Source organism: Tachypleus tridentatus, chromosome 13, assembly GCF_004210375.1.
Source record: "Tachypleus tridentatus isolate NWPU-2018 chromosome 13, ASM421037v1, whole genome shotgun sequence".
NCBI classification, from domain to species: Eukaryota; Metazoa; Arthropoda; class Merostomata; order Xiphosura; family Limulidae; genus Tachypleus; species Tachypleus tridentatus.
This window is the reverse complement of record NC_134837.1, coordinates 83,557,352-83,581,799: the sequence shown is the minus strand read 5'-3', so window position 1 is coordinate 83,581,799 and position 24,448 is coordinate 83,557,352. Positions and strand designations below refer to the sequence as shown.

At 33.6% G+C, this 24,448-nt stretch overlaps 1 protein-coding gene across 15 annotated transcripts in view; it reads right to left on the bottom strand.

Moving 5' to 3' along the window:
- LOC143239480 (homeobox protein cut-like) overlaps positions 1-24,448 on the bottom strand; it is a 383,408-nt gene that overhangs the window by 28,596 nt on the left and 330,364 nt on the right. For 14 of the 15 annotated variants that reach the window (XM_076480566.1, XM_076480567.1, XM_076480568.1 and 11 more), the window contains 4 exons: positions 23,565-23,611; positions 13,071-13,170; positions 8,280-8,346; positions 5,194-5,242 (listed from right to left, as the gene is read on the bottom strand). In XM_076480566.1, coding sequence (XP_076336681.1) covers positions 5,194-5,242; positions 8,280-8,346; positions 13,071-13,170; positions 23,565-23,611 — 263 coding nt within the window. The remainder of the gene's footprint in view (positions 1-5,193; positions 5,243-8,279; positions 8,347-13,070; positions 13,171-23,564; positions 23,612-24,448) is intronic. The other variant, XM_076480580.1, reaches the window with a different exon arrangement.

Genomic DNA, 24,448 nt, shown 5'->3' with positions numbered 1-24,448 from the left:
AATTTACAGAATTATTAAGTGTAACACTGGTTTATATTTCATTGTTTCACCGATTTATAAAATTACCAAGAGTTCTCGTAATTTATCTTTCACGTGTTAATAGTTCAATGATTTTTAAAATCATAAGGAATCACATTGGTTTATCTTTACTGAGTCAATGATATTTTACTGGTTTCTAATAATTGTTGTGATTCACTCTGCTTTATTTTTTAATTCTTTAAATTTTGTTTTTAATGGATGTTCTATACTATTTTCTAAACAAATCTGAAGATTTTTTCTGGATTTTTTTTTCATTTCTGCAGATATTTTATAAGCCTCTCCAATACCACTGAAGAAAACAAAAGTGCTATGGATAAGGAAAATATTCAAATATATTCCCAAACGGTCTTTATGACAACAATGTGTAATAATATACTTTTTTTCCCTCATGCGATTGGCTTTAACATAAGGGAATAATTTTATTCTTAAAGGCAATTTCCTTGAATAGTGAGCTAGTTGTTATGAAAAGGCGCTTACTCACTTTGAATTTAACTCATTACAACGGTTTTAAGAATATGAAGTGATATCACAAAGAACCTTCACAAGTTACACTGCAGAAGCATATGAACACTATATTAGTGTTTGGATAATATTAAAACGCGAAATTGAATATGGGCTATCTGAGCTGAGATCTAACACACACACACACACACACACACCACCCTAACCAGATTTGAGCATGATAATATTTTCACAGAGCAATGGAAGGAGAATGGAAAGGGAGGAAGAAACTATTCCATTATTAAACCCCATGAAGTGAACGTTTGAGGACGTCAAAGTAATTACCTATGACATATATTGTTTTTAATCAAGAGCTTTTTGATAGCAAAATCTCGAAGAAAACATGTCGAATCGCATATACTATTATTGTTATTTCAATCAAAGAGATAAAGTTCAGACTTTATGAAAATATGAGTCAACTATTTTATTTTAAATTCAGAACTGAAGATGGTCTTGATGTGATATTGTGCGAATAAATTGTAATAATTTTTAAAATTAATCTCTGACAATAGTACGAAAAGTCCGATTTTTTATTCTGAAAACGTATGTATAATTAATATTGAAGTGCCCTTGATATCTGCCACATGTGGTTAGAACTAACATCCAAATACTTGTTTTGAAACAGTACATATAATCACTGTTGAAGTGGCTTCAACCTCTGCCACATCTGGTTAAAACCGATATCTATTCTTTTATTACAGCTCATCAAAATTCTGCTTTAAAGCAAATTTGAAGCCATTCTGCTTCACGGTTCGAGCACAATATAAAAGACGAACACTGAATAAAAAGGAAAAAAGGAAAAGGGTGAAAAACAAAAAGCATGAGCTGGATGACAGTAGTCATCCATCTATAACAGGTACCTGATGCTTGGCTATTATGAATTTGGCTGTGGAAGGAAAACATTTACGCATTATATATACTGGTTTAATACAACTTCAAAACCGTCCAACAAAAGAAAGGTAACACTCTGAATTACTTATTACAGAATCCATTATTTGAAATTGTTACTTTTACATGATTGCTTCCATTTATCAACAGTTAAGAAACTAGTTCATTGGACATGTGTATTTTAAATTCTTCTTCGCTAAAGACTGCAAAGTGTAAAACGAAATAACACTACTACAGAACCAGTGAATAAATTATTATTCTCAAAAGCTTTATACTTTTCCAAACCTCTTTCAAAATTCCTGTTATTATGTAAATTTATTTATTACACTGTATTTATATTTGTTTTCAGAGTTGTGCTGTTATTGTTTTTTTTTCTGATAAAAACCGTATTGAGAAAAACAGGCTATTAAAATGATTACTATGTTTCGAACGCAAGCGAACTATGGTGTTTTAAAATAGAAGTCAAAAGTTTTGATCTTCAGAACAACGCAAAGTATTGTAAAAATTGCTCTAATGAAGGGTGCGTCTATTATATTGTGACCATTGTATGACGACATAATTTCTACAATTTCCAAACAAAGGTAACACAGGTAAGTCTTATTTGTTTTGTTTGTTTGTTTGTTTTTCTCCATTCTGTGCTAAGTTGTGTTTTCATTTGTTTAATTAAATATCCATTTGCTTAGATAAACGTAATTATAAACCATCAGTGTGAAAATAAATGTTATCCACTTATCAAGTGCCTACAACATTCACGGCACGAAATACAGACGACTTTGTGGCCTGTTGTATTAAACATATTCTTGAAAAAGTCCTAGAAATTTAAAAAAAATTACCTTCAGTGACTTGATGACTTATAGCCCACCAGATGAAGTGACTGACTTAAGATCCACCATATGAAGTGACTGACTTAAGGTTCACCACATGAAGTAACTGACTTAGGATCCACCAATGAAGTGACTGACTTAGGGTCTACCACATGAAGTGACTTTGTGACTTAAGGTACACCATATAAAGTAACTAAATTGCTTAGGGTCTATCACATGAAGTAACTTATTGACTTAGATCCACCACATAATATGACTAACTGACGTAGAGTTCAACCCATAACGTGATTAATAGACTTAGCGTCCGCCACATAATGCAACTAAATGACCTAGAGTCCCCCAAATATAGAGAAACATCGTAATATAACCATGTTTACTATGTCAATAGTGTATATGGTTTGCAAAAAACCTCACTTCTTGCTCAATAACTCTAGTTGCTTTAAAAGTTCATAAACAGTTGAACTGCTACTTATAAAATACATCATTATAAAATAGCTATCTTTACAACGTTTTATTTTTTATCACAGGTTATTAATACAGTGAAAGATAGTGACAGTATAAATGTGTTTTGGTGAATAAAATTTAATACTAACATGAGTAAGAACCTCCAAGACAAGATAGGTGTGTTAAGTTACGCTTGAATTAAAAGGAATTACGACGATTAGAATCATATTGTTTAAGCAAAGAGAGATGAGGTTCAAATAGACAAATTAAAACTAACGGTATCTAAATGAAATTCAAAACCACATTTCCGGACGTTATGGATAAAATTCACATGTGAGCATTTTCCGTTTGGTATCTTAAAAATACGACACATTTAAATGACAATTGGCCTCGTTTCTTCTTTACTTGATATAAACCAGAAATGAAAAACGGAAATATAAGAACGAATACAAGATACAATGTTATAATTTGTATCATTTTTACAACTTCTGCTAGAAATTACCAGGACATACTTAATTTTAATGTTTTGTCTGGAAGAAGACTCACTTTTGTTTTATAAGTAAATGTAAAAGAACGTCATGCTGTTCGTGACAGAAATGTATAAATAACATTTATAGTGTTAACAAGATCGAACTCAGTTCTTCGCACGTGCGTGCTTTAAGTTATATATATATATCCTCTATTACCTTAATGAATATACATAAGGAATATGTATCGATCATTTTAGTGTAGGAAATGTCATCACTGTCCTGTTCCAGGGGGATAGAAAAACAGGAGAATTCTACAACAACTAACAACTACTGCTCAACAGCGGGAACAGAGTAACAGCTCAGCAGTAAAAGAACTGTAAGCTGATAGAAGGTTGTTTAATTTGCACTGCCCCCCCGGTGGATTACCGGTATCAACAATAGAATAAGGTGTCAGTACTTAAAAAGAGGAACCCAGCTGGTTACATAAAAATATTATCTTTTCTGATTAAAATTATCTCCTAATTTTCCTTGTGTCTGGTGGGTGCATTACTTGAACAAACCATGATCGTCTCATACAGTTCATTACTTCTTGTATTTCATATTTCATAGTAAAACACTGGCCTTGTTTTCCAAATATTATCAGTGTACTCACACGCACGAAGCGCACCGTTCGTTATTTCACACACACTCTCAGACATTAAGTAGTTCTCTTACTTCCTGTACTTTTAAAAACTAAACACTGTTATTACACACTTTGAAAACACTAAACACTGTTTTCACGTACTTTCAACACATTAAACACTGCTTTCGTGCATTTTCAATACACTAAACATTGGTTCTTACTTCGTGCACTCTTAGACTGTTATCATTCGAGCTTGTAGTGTATTATGTAAGCCTCCTGTTGCTTCCTTCTGTACCTCTTCCCAAAGATAATTAAAACAAAGAACTTAATCAAACCTTTTCTAATACTGAGCACCTTAACAATTCCATTTGTCATGTAGGTAGCGAAACGTAGTGAAAATTAGGCTATTCCATATATGTAAACAAACTACAACATTTAAGAATCCCCCCCTCATGAAATTGCTATGAGAATTGGCACGTATGAAGAGATTTGTTTCGAGCTTACATCAAGTGATTGCGTGACATGCCTCAGGAGGTATTTGTAGAAGCAAGGGGACCCAATTATCAGGAGGAGCTGAAACCCACTGAAGATAACAAGCTAAAGTTCTTATTAGTGTAATTACTTCCTGTGTGACATTTCCGGCGAAGAAAGCATGACTGGCCACCGAGTGGTAACCAAACAAAATTAGCTCCAGATACACGAACATTTCAAAATATTGTACATACATTCGCATATGTAATTGATGTTCTATGTGTCATGCAAGACAATATTCTCAATGAATACGCAAAGCAGCTCTTTGTCTAATTACTTGAGTACAAGTACATACACACACGCGCACACACATGTATACATGATAATATGTTTTTAGAGAAAATTAATACAGATAGAATTAAATAAACATTATCACTTATACCCTGGGATCATTTCAATTAGTGTAGCGTTTTGAATTTTTTTAAGTTAACTTTGTTTCGGTTTGTTTTTGGTCATAACAAACTAATATGAATCATATATACATACCCATTTCAATACCACAAATGCATTTTAAATTATCTCCCACCTCAGAAAATCTACACAGATTATATTTTTACATATATAACTAATATGTGCATTTGCCAAGAGCAGAGTTTAATGAATAACTAATTAATGGGCCGTAGGATTAAGGGATCGAACACAACTGTTTAGGATACGTTTTTGTTTTTTTTAAAGGAAATGTAGTGTTGGTTATAGGTTGAAATTCAGTCTAATAATGACTCACAAATGATATGGTTTATGTTTGTTAATACATTTTGTAAATTCCATAGCAAAAGTAAATAATTTCATTTAAACACACACACGTACATATAACTGTAATACAGTCTTTAAGTTGAGAAGTAGATAATATTCTTTTACAGCTCAGTCTTCTTACCTGATTGGCTCGTTCCAAATCATTTAAGAAGACTTCCATCGTGTCCGATCTGAAAACAGAAAGCATTTATTATTTACATAGACATAAGTAGTCAACCACATTAAATCTGCCATATTCATTCCCGATGAGGGCTTTCGTCTAAAACTAAGGCACATTAGGTTGGCTGAGATAAGGCAAACATAGCAATGGATTAGCGCTATTTACTTACTGTTTTATTTTATTTTTTCTGTTTGTAGGCTGTTTGGAAATTATATTAACATAAAGTTTTAAAAGAACCAAAGTAAGAAATATCAAGCATCCTGTATATAAAATACCATAAAAGTTAATAATTACATTTCATAATCTGTCTCTCGATCCACCAACCTATTAAACTAGCTATCTGTTAAGTGTTATAAAAGTTAGTATATGTATTCTCATTGAATGATATACATCGAAGACGTTTATTGTGAAATTCAGAACCAAATTACTATGGCCTTGATAAAATTTATCCTCGATTCAACGACAATAAAACGCACACACGCGCGCATACACACACATCCCATATATATGCATATATATATAATTTTCAATAAAACAGTCAGGTCATGAGACAACGACCGTCACATGTTTTATACATAGTGTGTTCTGATAAAATTCTTTACGGTACAGATCTCTACACCATAACCTTTCAGATGCTCAAAAAACAAACGGTTTTTATAAGTTTCTTCTCATTTTGTTTTGCACGCTGGTGACTTATCTCTCAGTCCTACTTCTCAACAAGTAATTTTGAAACTTAACAAACACCTACATCTCATAATAACTCTGCTGTATGTAATAGTAACGGCTCTCTCTTTTTCTCTCATTTTTAAGCTTTTCCATTGACACTGAATTACAATTGCCATTCTGTTAATATCTAAGGTGTGGGCATATTTGCAAAACAAAACACCACTTTCGGTTTTCACCTCAGTGTCGCATTTATAACCAAAGCCAGGCACTTGGGATATGATTTCACATTGTTTTTTATATAGCTTTATTCTTTGAATGAACAAAATATAAATGTGCTGCCAGAAAGTGTCCAGAACAGACAGAATCTAACCAGTTCCAAAACGTGTGTATAAGATAAATTAATATTAACCTTGCCGAGGACGCGCTTGATTACCCACTTACTCAGTCAGCGCTGGTGTTTTCTGTTTATAGGATCCGACAAAGGGAATGGAGCCTTCCCCCCACCTCACACACACATACATACACCCCCTTTCTACATGAAGTTACGGATCAGTTAACAACAGACAGTTCTGATTGGACTCCCAAATAAACCGGAATAAAAGTAATTCCCATCAGATTAATGCCACACACATGTAGATGTATGTTCACTTCTCTACCTGGCACTTATATACATATGCTGCCTGAATAGCGTATTGTGCTTTTACTAAATACAGATTTCGTTATCACTCATACGTTGTTGAACCTTTCATGTCGGTTCACTTATTGATCCATTCATCCTACCGTCTACCTAAGTAAAACAATGTCCTCTCGGTATCGATTTATGCTAATCCCTTGTAGTATAAATACGTATTTACAGTCTGTACAGATTTTCACTTGGGTTTCAAATGAACGCATCCAGAATTTGGATCAAGTTGGTCAATTATGCACAAATAATAAGACAAAAACGTGATTTATATAAGATATAAAGTTGGAGCAAAAACACAATAAACACGTAAGACGCAAGGTTAGATCACAAATGTGTCACACACATAAGAAGCAAGGTTAGATCACACATGTGACGTACATGTAAGATGCAAGATTAGATCAAACGTGTGATATACACGTGAGATGTAAGGCTGGGTCAAACATGTGACAGACGCAAGATCTGAGGTTGGATCAAACTTGTGACATAGACGTAAGATGTAACATTGGATCAAACATGTAACATATACATAAGTTGTAAGGTTGAAGCAAAAACATGACATATACGCGAGATGTAAGGCTGGATCAAACATGTGACATACACATAAGGGATAAGACTACAGACGGAAGCAAGACTTGACATATATATGACATGAGATTTGTATGGTTGTTTGGCTGTAGTTAAACACAAAGCTGCACAAAGGGCTATCTGTGCTCTGTTAATCACGGGTATCGAAGCGCAGCTTCTAGCGTTGTAAGTCTGCAGACATACCGCTGTGTCACTTGTTGGCAAGACATAAGACAGGAAAGTAGAGCAGAAACTTTAGTTATTTTTGTATTTGTCATCGGTCTCAGAAAAAGAAAATAATGGTTGAAGGATCTTCAAAACACGTGTTGACCCGCAAGAAAGAAAAACATTAAAAGCAATTGTGTTCTTTTTTAAGTGTTCATCAAACTGTTAACTCCTACTTATTTAATAATAATAACAGAAATAAATAAAAATCTTTTCTAACACAGATCTTAAAAGCACAACCCCTTAGATGTTCATCAAAAGTTTTTTTTAAAATAAGTTACCTCTCATTTCGTTTCGTATACTTGTGATTTTTCTCCCAATCCTATAACTGTGCAGTAGAAGAACTTCTCAAGAAAGTAGTTTTTAAAGCTTAGCACACATGTATACTCAATAATTACTCCGCTGTATGTAATTCAGTGTCATTTATTTTGTCTATTTGTCGCTGAACAATCTAGAATAAATCCTAACTTATTACAAAGAATTATATTTAGATTATTTTGCAATCACTTGCAAACACAATAGTCAGCTTTTAACAAGAATATTTATTCCCATGGACAAAATTCGGAAATGGGAAAGCAAGATATTCATCAAAGAAGGAAGAAGCAAAATATACATGTAATTATACAAGGTGATATTAAGTGGTATGGTCTTTAGAAAATGTGTCATTTATAGCCTTCAAAAGGAGCAGTTCTTAAAATGTATGTGGTTAAATGTTGTAGTGAACCTGAAAATTACTTCCTGGTGTTAACCTGCTCCAACCAGGCATAGGTTTAGGAAGAAGGGGAACTGATGCCTCTTACTCCCTTAATTCATCCTCTATGTTTAATCAATTTACAATGTTTCGCATACAAACTCCAGATGTGTTGGTATAAGTACATTTTCTACAAAGTCCATCTAAAAGACTTACCTAGAGTTAGGGTTGTCATCGTATTTGGACTTCAAATGTAAGAACTCGGACTTGGCCAGTTCCAAGGCTTTTAAGAAGAAAACAAACAAATGGAAGCAAATAAATATCGATCAAATATCATCATAAACAATATTAATTTTTGATTTCAATAAAATCGATTGATTATTAGCATATAATTTGAATATAAACACATACTAGATGTTTAGATGGCCTCATTACTCCAATAGCATCATTGTTTTCGTGGTATTTTGAAATATTCACAGAGAAATATTCTTGAGCCCTCATTAAGTTATAAAAAAATGTGGTTAATGCATTAGTGAAATTAAAATGACAAATTTTGTTTACTCCTGTAACTTCAATAGGTTATAAAGTTGAGTGAGGTTTTCTAAAATGTGTCAAGATTAATATTAACTTTCTGGTTCCGTAACACAGCGGTGTATCTGCTAAACACCGAGTTTCGATACCCGTGGTGAATAGAGCATAGACAGCCCATTGTGTAGCTTTGTGCTTAATTCTAAATTAACTAACGAAAACTTTAGACGTGCGCGATGTCAGTAAGTACCTTGAACTAAACTTGTGTAGTTCACAGTAGTAACACTCACATCACAGACTTATTTTTATATCTTTCACTAATGTGAAACTTACATATTGTATCAAATTGGATAATTTTATGTTCTTGCTTTTTGCAATACTCGAATATGAAGAACTGACTAAAAAATATTCGAATATTCGAAATTATTCATTTTATATGTAAAATACAGATGGCGCCTCAGCGGTAATCAACAGGGACTATGTGTGTGTGTGCGAAATTAAGCACAGACGTACAAAATAGGCTATCTGTGCTCTACCTATCACGGGCATCAAAATCCGTTTTCTAGCGTTGTAAGTCCGAAGATATTCCGCAATGCTATTGGAAGGGGATATTGGGACTAAGTACAATAACGTTGCACCTTGTAAACCGTTTATTACTGGGCATCCTGTAACCAACAAATTCATATACCAACAACGTAATCAAAGCTCCTCCTATGAGATTCATGTAATTCTAGGTTTAAAGTATCTGAAATTAGCACTTATCATCAACATTTAAAATTCTGAGCGTGTTGGTCATTATCACCCACCACCAAATCTTGAGCTACTCTTTTACCAACGAATAGTGGGACTGACCGTCATATTATAACGTCCCCACGGCTGAAAGGGCGAGCATGTTTTGTATGACAGAGATTCGAACCTGCGACCCTCGGATTACGAGTTGAGTGCCTTAGCCATCTTGTCATGTTGAACCACTTCTTTTGTTAACATGGTGCACATATGACAGGGACAGTCTCAGCATTTCATTCAGGAGTTCTGACCTGATGCACAGTTCCTGTTCGTGAAACGGCTGTTTGCAGTTATTTTTGTGGCCCATACGTACCAACAACTCCCCCACGTCCCGCCGTGATATCAAACGAAATTAACGGAAACACGTTTTTTTTAATATATATTATGATTTTGGGTAATTTTTATTTATGTACATTTAATAGTGTTGTACTAATGTGTAGGTGGAGAGTCAAAATATTCTTGTCTCAAGGTCTTCATGAGCCTACGTAACTCATAGCTGCTTTTGATTGGCTTCAGGAAATCCCACTTTCCACCAGTAAACATCGAGCTGAGCAAAATCGTTGTGTAAAGATGAAGTCCCGACTTGAATAGTATAATACCATTCATTTTAACGGCGTCTTTCGTTTACTTGTTTTTCTCATTACTAATAATTTCTTGCTAAGACTACTGAGTCGTTAACTGATAGCAGCGTTACTCTTTTATCATTTTAACTGCATTATAGTCCTCTGGTGACTCAATAGTAAGTTTCGAAGTTTATAACGCTGAAATTCGGGGGTAGATCCCCGCAGCAAGTAAAGCGCAGATAGGCTTTTGTGTAGTTTTGTTCTCAAGTAAACATATTACATTACAAAATCAGTTATAATAGAAAAGAAAAAAAAAAGCTCATAAAATCTGTAGCTGTGTAACCAAAGGGTTTTCAATAACTTATATGTAAGTTAAAATAACGTTTAGTACTGTATAAATGAGTTTGGTCGTATCAATTTATCAAATACAAAAAGTAATATAATCATAATGTTAACATAATAGTTGGAACAAACAATATTACTGAAGGTCAAATTTTTCATTCATATGGGGTTCTTGGGATTATTGTTCACGAGAAAGAAAACGATTAATAAATCCTGAATAACGGTCTTCTGTGGAAGTTGTTTAATAGTTCTGTAACACCATATGTACATGCCAATTTCATCTGCAGTTTGGATAATATATTACAATGAAAAATGAAATAATGATTGAGGACATGAGTCACTAATGTGCAAAGTTGTGTAAAGTTTGAAGACGATCTTTCTTGACTTTTAAAAACAAAGATGCTCTTCTTTTCTTTGCGCAAGCTACACGATGAACTAACTGCATTCTGTACAACGGGAAGCTTGAACTCTTGTTTATAGCATTGTAACTTACTGCTAACCTACTGAAAGACTTTTGAAACGGGAAGAAATACGGAAAAAGTGTAAGTAAATCTGTGTGCATATATATATATATACACATAAATCGTACCTAAATCCACTGTAACCATTCATTAGAAGCTATTGTAGAAAATATTTTTCTACATCACGGGAAGTCCACATCACGATTTTTACAAAACAATATTAGAGTAAGAAATGAGGAAAAACATAAAGTGAACTTTAATGACTGTAGCGTCACCTGTCTTTGCATTACTAGACAAAGTAATGTTCAATTTGAATTTCAGTTTTCATTCGAATATTGAAAGCGCAAACAGTCAAATCGTTGACTTACCTACGCTACCATAATTTTTCGTGTATGAAGCAGACTAATAAACTTTATTGTAATATGACATATAAACTGTTATTGTCTGTTTTACATCTGTTGCAATAATGTTTCCTTATTCTGCATAAAGTGTGTAATGTTTCGAAATTTACAAATCATAACTTCAAGACCTTTACACATTTCTCTAGTCAGGCCAATAAACCAACAACATACATGTATAAGTGTTAGATTAAAGTGAACATTAGACTCCGTGTTTTTATAGACCTAGATCAACTGACTTCAAATATATAAGTTAAGAGATACTTTAAAACCCACTTTTAGATTCAAGTCGAAGAACTTTTGTGTGTGTGTGTGTGTGTTTCGTTTACTACTCAACAGAATAATACAAAAATTACTAATAATAAATTCTTTCTAGCCTGATCTAAAACTGAAATCCGGACAAAAAAAATTAAAAATTTGCGGAAAATCACATCCATTTCAATTCGTTTGAGTCTTGTGAAAGTTCGAAACTGTCTTTCGCTACAAAAATTTATATTTGAGTAATTTTCAAATAAACAATTAAAAATGTGCGAATGAAACACAGGTGACACATTTTGTATATTACATGAATAGCCTTTATTACAGATCCCCTGTACTTCTTTTTTCAGGTTTGTTTGTTTGTAGTTAAGCACAAAGTTACATAATAGGTTATCTGAGCTGTGCCATCAGGGGTATGAACGTTTCATTTTCGACTGGGCAATTGGAGGGCGTTTTTATTTTTTTCTTGGACGACATTTTTGCACATAGTATTAATAATAACGGTTCTATATAAGAACTGTTTTAAGGGAGTTTACGTAATTGATGTAGGTTTTGCACGTAACCAGAGAAACATTTATTGGCTGGAAAATTTAAGCTAAGTATCATAGAAGCTGGTATCAGCCCAAAGTTTTAAAATTTTGCATACACATAATGTGAAATGACAAAAATTAGAAAACGAAAGAAGAACCATTAGAAGTTGGGCAAGTGAAGCCTTGTTGGTTATTAATGGCAATAAAGAAACTATTTTTGGTTAAAAAGATACGATGATAGGGGTTATTCAAGTGGAAATGTTGAGCTCAAGCCTAGTAAAAGAGGCGAGAAGATTAGTCAACGAAACATTAATCGCTTCGCATCAACAATCAAATTTCATATAATAATGTAAGGTTTCGTTAAGAAAAAAAAAAAAAGAGATGGGAAAATTTCAATTAATTCTTTCATCACCGAGTGAATTTCTAGAATATTTTACTCGCCACGTATTTAAATCATCCAAATTCTTACTTCGTTAATAAATGTGGTGGTTGAAAATTAGAAGAAGAAAAAAATTCCAAAAATCTAACAACGCCATCGAGTGCACGAGATCACTGGGAATACAGTGAGAATAATGCAGAAATGGTCGTTACAACATTATAATAAGGGCTCATCTTAACATTTTGCAATAAATATTAAACCTTTTTCCTGATTTTAAATAGGAAACTTATTAAAAATAGTAATTCAAAGATTATGACAGAGATCTTGGAAATTCTTTCACCAAGAAAATGGTAGTTCCTTACTGCAAGCCACTCCCATAAGCGACGTTCTTTTTACGAGAAAATACTATTAAAACAGTTCATTATATTTTAGAGTTTAGTAGACTAAATTCAACGCCATAGAGGTTAACGCATTTTGTGGTTTAACTATTAAAAATATTATGTTTTTAGGTTTATTTATGTTTTTACTTTAAAGGGGATCCTATCAAGTTTACTTTGAACCATCCGGCAAGAACACTGTAAACATTTTACACTATTTATGAAGCAGATACAGCTACCCATTTAAAAGCTAAAAGTAAAGAACTGCTGATCTATGGTTTATTTACGCTCCACCTTTAGAAACAATAATATCAAAGTGAAACAACTCCGTTGTAGAGACTACACTGTAATTACTTCCGTACCGGAAATGGTCGGCTGTACTCACCACTTTGTAGTTCTCCGACTTGCTGCTCAGCTTCCTCCAGTTTCTTGGCAACGTTCACTTGAACCTCGTGCAACTGCCGTTCTACTTGTATTTGCCGAGTCTGTAGGGGTCAGAAACAATTAACAAATAGCTTTGAGTTGTGCGTGTTTTATATATCAAGTGCATTGGTTAACCTCATACAAAATGGCTTATGCAAATAACTAAAAAAATAATTTACCAAACTTTTGTTAACTCATCACAATTTACGTCAGTAACAACAGAACTTAATGCCCATTGTTCAATACACGATTAATAACGAGCTGCACGTTAAACTTTGTTCTCGAAAAATTCTGTTTTGTTTTAAAGAATTCATAAAAGGAACTTTTTTATCTTCAAAATGAATTTGTTTATGACCCTTGAAGACTTTGTTATGGTAAAATGTGTCTATTTAGAGACAAGTCTGTATTACCATATATAACAACTGTCATACATTTACACGCTTTTATGGTCTGATACTGGTTGTTTTTTCAGTAGACATTATGTTCTAGCATTCATTTATTTCACTGACTTACTTTTACACGTACAATCAGTTCAGTGTGCCTATCTTATTGCAATTTTTCTGAGTTGCTAATTGGCTTTAAGAAAAGTTAGGGCGAAATATTAATGGTTTATAGCAAGTTTTATGGGTTGAAGGTTTGGAATGTGCAGAAGAAATAATTGTAACTATGTCATATAGGGTTCCAAAAATACTATAATAATTACTAAAGATCTAGTCCCGGCATGGCCAGGTGGATTAAGGCGTTCAACTCGTAATCCAAGGCTTGCGGGTTCGAATCCCCGTCGCACCAAACATGCTCGCCCTTTCAGCCGTGGTGCGTTATAAGGTGACGGTAAATCCCACTGTTCGTTGGTAAAAGAGTAGCCCAAGTGGTGGCGGTGGGTAGTAATGACTAGGTGCCTTCCCTCTAGTCTTACACTGCAAAATTAGGGAAGGCTAGCGCAGATAGCCCTCGAGTAGCTTTGCGCGAAATTCAAAACAAACAAACAAAATACTAAAGATCTTGATTAGCAAAACTTTTGAAACTAAGTAATACTGATCGATAAAAATATCCTGAAAGCATATTTTTACAAACACAGAAACGACTACATTATTTTCCCTAGCGTTTACCAGTAATTGAGAAACAACCAAGATGTGTTGTTCCAGGAATTTTCCTACTTTTGCTGTTAAAAGCAAGTTTAATGGTTTTGTATGGATACCATAAACTTGAAACGTTTTATGCCTTACTCTGCTTATTAGAAAAGAAAATTTTAGAAATGTTCGTTCAGTAAAGGTTTTCTTTCTGTCCAAACTTTTTTTTTGACATGTTTGTGTTACTTTTAAATATATATTAATCACGAGAAAGAATATTAATGAACGAGACACTTCAAAATGCTGTGCTTGTTTAACGTACAATTACTTTTCCTCTCTATGTTTTTTATGGCTAAGGATACTTGTCACAAGTTTGTTTTGCATTAGGCTGACACTCAAATTGATAAAATTAGGATTAATCAGACACCTTTTAAAGAGCTTTATAAGGAATAAACATCAAATCGTTGAACATTAAATAACACTAAGTTAAATAAATAAACGCAGCGTATTTCAATCCACGTTCCTCTCAAATTGAGCAACATCTAGATTTAAATGTGAGACCGTAAAGAGTTTTTTCGTCGTTCGATTTGTTTACACAAGGTTCAAATACACCTAACTGACAATACGTGTACACATGCAGGTTTCTCAGAGCAAAGAAGATTAAATAAGAATAATCGTCTTTTCATAAACGTTCTAAAGAAACCCTCCTAACGTTTTAACATGCTAATTTCGTTTTACCACTTTATATCTACAGATGATCAAAACATAAAGGCCTTTTTTATTATTATTATGCTCTAGAAACAGGGTGTTGCGTTTGGAACAGTCTTTCTTATATTTTTCTTTCTTTTTAACTAGCATCATTAATTCGACGCTTAAAAAACTGGCTATCTAGACAAGTCATTTTAATATGATGTTTAAAATTGAAAGTCCGGACAGGTCATTTCAATATGACGTTTAAAAACTGGAAGTCTGGACAGGTCATTCTAATATCATGCTTGAAAACTGGCAACTCAAACAGTTCATTCTAAGATAATGTTAAAAACTGAAAGTCCAGACAGATCATTCTTATATGACGTTAAAAACTGGCATTCCGAAAACATCATTCTAATATAAACTAATTAGCATTCACGAAATAATGTACATCAACAGAAAGCGACAGGCATAGGTTCTGAAAAGCATATTTACCACTTATACACACACATGTCTAAAACACCTAGTAAAGTGTAAATATTGTCATTGTATTGTAAAAAAAAATACAATGACCAATCCAAGATCCAGTGTTGTAAATAAAAAATATATCACACAACAGGAACGTACTACAACGATTTCGGGAACAGATAAGCCTATATCTTTCAAGACAACCAAAAGCTGAAAAGAAAGAAACAGTATTTTTCTGTATGGATGGAAGTAGTTGAGAACGACATAATTTAAAAGTCTAGGCGCACACACACACACAAAAACGTGCGTCTCGCAGTGAACGAATAATAATAGTAAATGTAATTAGTATTTTTCTCTTTATATCTGTACAAGTGTTCGAAAAGGTTGACTCGCCAGCTGGTCCACAAGTAAAAACGTGTGCAACACGCCAATGTAGATGTAGGCTCGTATTTTATACAGTATGATAATGTAAACAATGGCTGAAACAAATGATAGGTTGTAATGTCTACGTAAGCCACTCGGCAGACTGTGCCAAGACTGGTGTCATTCCAAATGTGTTCATAAGCGTTTGAAGAATTAAGACAGAATTATGATCAGTAGTAAAAGGGGTTCGACATTTTGTTTGTAGCAGTTACTGTTTCATTGTTATATAGACTTAAAGCATTACGAAAATGAAATAACTTTATCAGAGTGGGTGATAAATGGCGCACAAAATTAATTGTTATAAAACACATTTTGACTTTCACAGGACGAAATATAGATGTCATAAAAACTGATGAAAAATCTTCCAACTTGATGTATTGAGGTGAATATGATGTGTGATCTAAAACAATAAAAGTTTCAGGCTTCAATATCAACTTTTAAGTGTCAGCTTAGTCACAGACAAATCTAAATAATAATTTGAGTCACTTTATTGTAACTCCATCAGTAACCGTCTCACGTATGAATGTTGAGGTGAACGAGTTATTTAAATAACACGTGTGTTCAACGTCTAAATGAACGACAGGAATAAAAACAACAGTCACTCAGTAATTAGTGACAATTCCTTATTTAAAAAAACAAGTAAAATTTCACATATGTATAGAAATAGCTCCAAAACCGTGGGAGGGGTCACTGGACAAACAAACTAGCAAATTCGAACATACCCCGAATTAATACAGAATATTAAACGAAGTACTCGTTCAGCGTAGAGGTAAAACGTCAGAAGACAGATCTAAATGTTGCCTTCCCATCCTATATCGTTCTAGAGGGCGCCTTTAATAATGGTTTCAAAATTTGTTAGAGGTCAATATAAATTGTGTGAGGAACAAATAGGACCCCACGGAGGTGACACAAGGTTGTCTGATCCGAAAACTGAGGAAGGATCACATCCGATTGCCACCACCTCATCAATGTTACTCCCCGAGGAGCTTAAAAAATTGTCTTCGAAGTTTGATATGGATCATTAGAATAGCCCCCCGTTAGTACAACGGTAAGTCTACGGATTTACATCCTAAAATCAGGGGTTCGATTACCCTCGGTGAGCTCAGCAGATAGCCCGATGTGGCTTTGCTGTAAGAAAACACACACACACACAATCATTAGAATAGTATAGGGAACCCGCCATTCCCCCAGTAACAATCTTTTCAGGTGCAAACCATTTTTGCTAATTCTTCAACGCTGAAAGAGTCTTACTCAAAACACCCGGATGATAATTTCTATATAATCGTTCTATAGAATCAAAACATATTACCAAAAATTCCAGCTGATCATTTTTTAAAACTTAAAACATTTTACTCAAGAAAACCTCACTTTATAACTTTTAAGCACTCAATGCATCTTGCCAAGAAAACCCAGCTAAATTCTAAATGATAAGAACATTAAAAAACAACAACTGAGCTAATAACGTCTAACCACTCTAAATGTCTTGCTAAGAAAACTTAGCTACGTTTCTAAATACTCAAAGCATATGACCCAAAAGCTCAAAGCGCCTTGCCTTGAAAACTTAGTTGATAAGTTCTAAATACTTAAAGCATCAAAAAACATGAAAACTAACTGATATGATAGCTTATAAACACTCAGAAAACCGAGGATAAAAATACATAAAGCTTAATTGAGTATTTTTTCCTTTAAACTTAATGTCTAAATCAAGAAATTTCACTTATGCACTCGTATATTATGATTCTTTTTCATATTTATGCTCAGGCATTGAAGAGAACCAGAAACTACAGAAGATAAAAACAAACTCAATGATGAATGAAACTTTTATTCTTAATCTATAATAAGATATACTTTGCAACAAGTTATTTAGAAAACAACTTAATGTTCTACTACCAGATGAAGATTTGGTCATACTGTTGTATCAACCATAATTTTTGTTGAGTGTGGTAATTCCGTAACAAAGCTTAGCATACAACTTCAAGGAAAACGCAAATGGTAGTTAGAGGGGAGAGAATTTCAAAACCACGCTGGATTTAACAAAAAAAATCATAAGTAAGCATTAACATCATGGGAATGGATGCAGTAGAGTTTGGATATTGCTGAAACATAAAACATTGGATATTGCTGAAACATTGCAAAAACAGTGTACACAACTATCCGAAACGACATCTCTTGCCAATTTTACATCTAATAATAATAATAATAAATTTATTAAGCAATAAATTAGACACAAAAAATCAAATATCAATATAAAACCATCAACAAAGAGTTAATTCGTCCTGTGATGGTTAAACACATAATAAAGTAAAATCAAAACTTACAAAATCAATATAAAGTTCCCAGAATATTATCATCAGTATTTAAGATCCATTGTTTTAAGTATTTCTTTTGATTAACACGATTAATAGAAGATCTTATACTATAAGGAATAAAATTATGAATACGAGGTGCCAAATAAAGATATTGATGAAGTGTAACTGTTTTACGTGGTGTGGGTACATTAATTGGAAAAAAAGATTGAAGTCGTGTAAAATATGAAGTGACTTTAAAAGGCCTATTAAAAGAAACATGCAATGTAGATAAAGCTAAAAAATATAAATAAAGTTTATCATATGAAAGAGGGGAGTTAAATTTACTGAAATCGGTATCAAGCCTATGAGTAAAAATAAGAGAGAAAACACTTTTTTGCAACTTGTGAATAGGAATTAAAAAAGTCTTATATGTGCCACCCCAAATTGAAATACAATATTGTAAGAAAGATTGAAAGAGAGCATAATATACACTTAACAAAATATGATAAGGAGCACAATGACTAAGTTCAAAAATTAGCATAGAACTATATTTTAATTTATTAACTAAAGAATTAATATGAAATTGCCAATTTAATTTTCGATCTAAAATAATTCCTAAATATTTAACAGTTACAATAGTAAAAGCTATACAAATATTAATATTATGTATTTTTGTGGTAAGAATTACTGTAAGATAATGATCTTTGTAAATCAGATAAATACCGAGGATTTGCTTTCAGAAAAACACTTCGACTCGTAATCTGAGAGTCGTGGGTTCAAATCCCTGTCGCACCAAACATGCTCGCCCTTTCAGCCGTGGATGCGTTATTATGTTACGGTCAATCACACTATTCGTTGGTAAAAGAGTAGCCCAAGAGTTGGCGGTGGGTAGTGATGACTAGCTGCCTTCCCTCTAGTCTTACACTGCTAAATTAGGGACGGCTAGCACAGATAGCCCAAGAGTAGCTTTGTGTGAAATTCAAAAAACAAACAAACAAACAATACACTGCTAAATTAGTATACCCACTTTATTCACGAGACAGTAACTTAAACAATTCACGACAGACACACTCTATTACAGTAACTAGTCTACCCAATTAACGACGAGACAGTAACTTAGTCTACCCACTCTACTAACGACGAGACAGTAACTTAGCTTTGCGCGAAATTCAAAAACAAACAATCCATATAAAATTACGGTAAATTCGCCAAAATTAATCTTCCTAAAGCACCTATATTTCCTAGTCTTAAAGAACTCTTACCACATATTTTAAATTTTCTATTATTAAAGCATTCTCATCCATATATTTTAATCGTTTCTTTTTTAAGAACTCTTACTCACACTTGATGTACCTATTTTAAAGAACTCTACTTTGTAAACTCTACCACTCTCCTTTTAAATAACCCTTACCATATAATTTGAGCTATTTTTTGACATCATTCTAACCCATACATCTTAAATCACCCTTCATTTATTAGCGTACTATACTTTTCCTCTCAAAGGACTGTTCCTCGTGCTCTTCACTTTTAAAGAATTATCACCCTTTTCAAAAATACATGATTTCATATAATACCTGCTTTTAAAAAACTTTCTCTCATGCGAAAACCTTCTCAATTAAAAAGTATTATTTCTCTAACATAATACATATTTTTCCTTTTAATTACCTTTTTCTCATACGATACCATGATACTGGCATACATTTTCTATTCCCTTTTCAATCTCTTTCTTCAAAAACAACAACAGCAAAAACAAAAAAAAAAACCAGAAAATTGACTCCTCTCAGGCCAAAACCATCAGCCCTCTGACTTATAATAAAACTATTAAGTATTTATTTTACCATATTTCCAAACCTATGAAACATTAACTACCTACATTTTTAAAGCTCTTCGTAAGCACAAAAATAAATATTTTTATTATTCCCAAAACAGTATTATTGTTCTTCTGTTATCGACGAAATACAACAATAAGATACTTTTACTCTTTATAACGCGTAGCTCTGCAGTATCGACGAAGTCCGTAAAAAGAGCTAGGATATCTCCATTAAGATAATGAAATAAAAATAATTATATATAAAACAAAGGTGTGTATGTGTGTTTTCTTATAGCAAAGCCACATCAGTCTATCTGCTGAGTCCACTGAGGGGAATCGAACCCCTGATTTTAGCGTTGTAAATCTTCAGACTTACCGCTGTATCAGCGGAGCACTCAGGAAAGAAAAAGAGTTACTGCAGGTATCTCACAATATTCAGAGGTAGCTAGCATCTACACCAAAGGATATATATGTGAAACTTTTACTGACATCTGCGTCCTACAGGTGCAGCAGCACGTGCTGTTCCAGATAAACTAACTTAATTTTGATGTACCCTGCATTAAATAAGTAAGATGACAAAAAGGTTCCAAGGTAAAAAAAAATGTCTCTTTCTGTTGCAAGATACAAGTTAACGTTATGAAACTGAAGTGCTAGGAATTTTCTTTCTTTATCAGAGACAGAATTACACTTACGATAGAGAGGTTTTTGTATTTCAGAAACGGATTTGATATTAGTTAGTCATAACATTTTTACAACACACAATAAATATACAAACAGTGGTATTTGTTAGCCCTAGAATTCAAAGTTACGATTTCCTGGGTTTTTATTCTTAAAACTTTAGTGAATATGCTGGTCAAAATATTTTAATAACAATAATCAGGGGGTACAGATTAAAAAAAAAAAAAATATGAGGGCTGTGAGTATGGCGACATTTATCAGACCTGTTTGGAAAACATCATACGGTAGATGTCGTGGTAAATATTAAAATTTGCTCGATTTTTAGATATTACCATAACATATTATATAAACCTGACACTTTTTTTTTTTTTTTGCGCACACTCGGCAAACAGTCATGTTGAAAATAAATTTGACCGTGTCACGCTCGTCCATCTGCCTGCTTGTCTGTTTGCTTGTCGCTATCTCCCTTCGTAAAGACACCCAAGCTGACGTTTTTCCTGGCTGTGACCCAAGAACAACCTTCTCCTTTGCGTGGGCGTGTAATACACAGCTAGGGCTATAAGCAAGGTTTTGAATTACCGTAACAAAGTCTAAAGGCTGTGATTCAACAACTTATAAGAAAATATACGACCATATTAATCATTATAACCTTACTTGTAGGCTACGTTGACAGATGTTTTGTGTGATGTATCATTCTTGGCGCTAGCCATGCGATCAAATCTATTGTACAATGTGTCATATTTGGCCACAGCCACGTGATAATATGTACCTTATGGTACATCATTCTTGGTATTAGCCATGCGATCAGATCTACTGTACAATGTGTCATCTTTGGCCACAGCCGCGTGGTCACATATATGGCATGATGTATCATTCTTGGGGAGTAGTCACGTGGATGATGTATCACATTCATTGTATCATGTGAACCTTCTATTGTATGATGTATCACTTTTGGGCTTAACCACGTGGATATAAATTTAAAGATTCACTTTGGCACAGAAACAAAACAAAAAACGTAGGCACCTATCAAGCAGGTGTGTGGAAAAAAACTAGCTGTGGACAGTTGTTGGTTTGTTTGTTTTGAATTTCGCACAAAGCTACACAAAGGCTATTTGCTCAAGCCATCCCTAATTTAACGGAGAAAGACTACAGGGAAAGCAACTAGTCATCACCACCTACGGTCAACTCTTGGGCTATTCTTTTACCAATGAATGGTGGGATTGAACATCACAATATGACGCAATATGGCTGAAATGGCGAACATGCTTGGCGGAACGAGGATTCGAACTCGCGACACTTAGACTGCGAGTTCAGTTCCCTAACCACTTGGTCATGCTAGGCCTGACAGTTCTTGGATAAATCTCTTTCTATGGGGCTCCGATCTGAAGAAGATCTCAAATCTAAACCAAAACCATCCACAGGAATTTCTTATCATTATAAACACATGTCATTTTACACTATTTAAACACTTATTCAACTTTAACAAATGTATGTTATGTAGAATAATTATTCCTTAGTCATGACGTTAAAAGAACTGTTATCTTTTATGATTCATCATCTATGTCAGTAACGAAAAACAAGTTCTGTAAGATGCATCATCTTTTCTCTTACATTAAAAGATGCATACTTATTCAGCTGACTGAGTCCGTGTAACATTATGTACGGAAGTGTAGAATGTCTTATTTGTTAACTTGGCTGACATCACTGTAACGCTGCCTTCCTGTAGAGCTTTTTATGTGCTTTTATATACAATGAAACCATTCATACTGCATGGAGGTCGAAGTTAAGTAACAAAACAAACCTAACCTTTCTACTGGATGAAATGTCGATTACGTCAACATTTGTTCTGACTCATTACGTCATACTAATTAAAAGTAGAAAAGACATTTCCTTCTTTCCTTTTACATTATTAATTACACGTGAGAATTAGATGTAACACGAAGAGCAAAAGACAAACACAAAGTTGTTTTACTAAACCTTATGGATAAAATAGCCAAATTATGAGATAATAACAATAATAGAACAATAAAAGAAAGATAACCAGCATCAGCAGCTTTCATAGATTTCTTACGTGGGGTAAATAAACGCATATGATGCACAAATAACAGTGAACCACATCATTATCAGAAACTTAAAAGTGAGCTAATTAATTTTTTTCATAATCTCTATCCTCAGATAGGGCAGCGGAAAGTTTGGGGATTCACAGCACCAGAATGTAGGACTTGAATCGTGTGTTTGAACACAGCTTAGATTTCACGTGCTGGACTGTTGAGCTAAAGTTTAGAGGTCCTTTTTTTGTTTCTTCTGAATTTCAAGCACTGCTATAACAGGACTATTTGTGCTAGCAATGTACTAGGTCATCACCGCCAAATCTTGGGCTACTATTTTACCAATAAGTAGTGGTATTGACCGTCACGTTATAAATTCAGTCACCCACGACTGAAAGGGTGAGCATGTTTGGTGTGACGAGGATTTGAACCCGCGATCCTCGGATTACGAGTCGCACGCCTTAACACGTTTGGCCATGCCGGGCCAAATGTAATGTCAAAGTTTATAGAGGAAACCGGGTTTCTACCACGATGCACACTAGCTTACTCGTGCTTAACTGTCGAGTGCCTTAACCACCTGGCCATGCCGGGCATATTAAAAAGTGATGACTGTTTAAATTTAACTTTACTTAATAAGTATTAAAGAAAGGGATAAATAATAAAAAGCGTTGGCTAATTAGTATGAGAAGACGCAAAATGGAGAATCCTAAGCTCGAGCCCGTACTATGTCGCTTATCATGTTCTGTACTTTCTGCTTAGAGAGTACATCCCGTAATACTGTTGACAGTAGTTGTGTAGCTGGTGAATGTATTGAATGCTGGCTGGTAACCATGTCTCTGGCCATTAGAGGCGACTGTGCTTGAACTTTGACCTGGAAGTCTACCCCATGTGTCATGTTAAGGTTCAGTCCAGATTAAATGTGCCAACAAATAAACAGACACACACATATTTAAAATATGTTTAAATAAATCATTACTGTACCTGAACTTTGGCGTTCTTTCTTTCTTGGGGTTGACTGATTGTCAGTTCTGAAAAAAATAATGTGTGATGGTAAGAACCATTGTTTGAAAGAGATATATCAGTATCAGCAGGTCAAATGTTGAGCAAACTCAGAAACTAGAATCCGTTGTACTCAACAAATTACATAAATCAACTCTCCTAAGAGTATGAGGTTTATCTGAAACATTCATTTTGTTTTCTAGTTTACAGATTTTTGTCAATTGCAACACGAGAATATAATTGCTTGAAAATAACTAAATATTCGTACGTTTACAATAACGCATCTTTTAACGCAATAATTATCAACTGATTGGATTTTCAAAGAGTCACGTGCCTGAATAAGACAGCCTTTAAGAAGTATACTCAAATATAACTATACAATTTCACTAATTCCAAAGAAAGAATATAGTACTGAAAGGATTAACAACAGTTTTGTTCACATTTAAGAAATATATGCTGACAATTTTTTTTATCATCACCAAGTATTTTGAAATTATTAAAAGAACAAAATACTGTACACTTTTAAAATGCTAACAAAAACACACTCTATTACTTTTCCTGATTCCTGAATAAACAATTATTACATAGCAATTATTTGGATTTAATTCAAGAAACAAACTACTAAAGATATATATATTTCCACTTTTTTAAAAGAAATTGTCAACTTTAGTGTGGTCCTATTTCTATATAAATAATTAGTCTAAATTAATGTATTAAACATCAGGAATTTTATACTTTCAGAACAATATCATACGTCAGGCTAAAAACAAATTCATGAGGGAAAAAATTCGAAAGTCTTAAAAAGTAATTAATAATAAGTCGTTTATTTAAATTAACCGCTCGCACAGAACCAAACTGGTAATGTT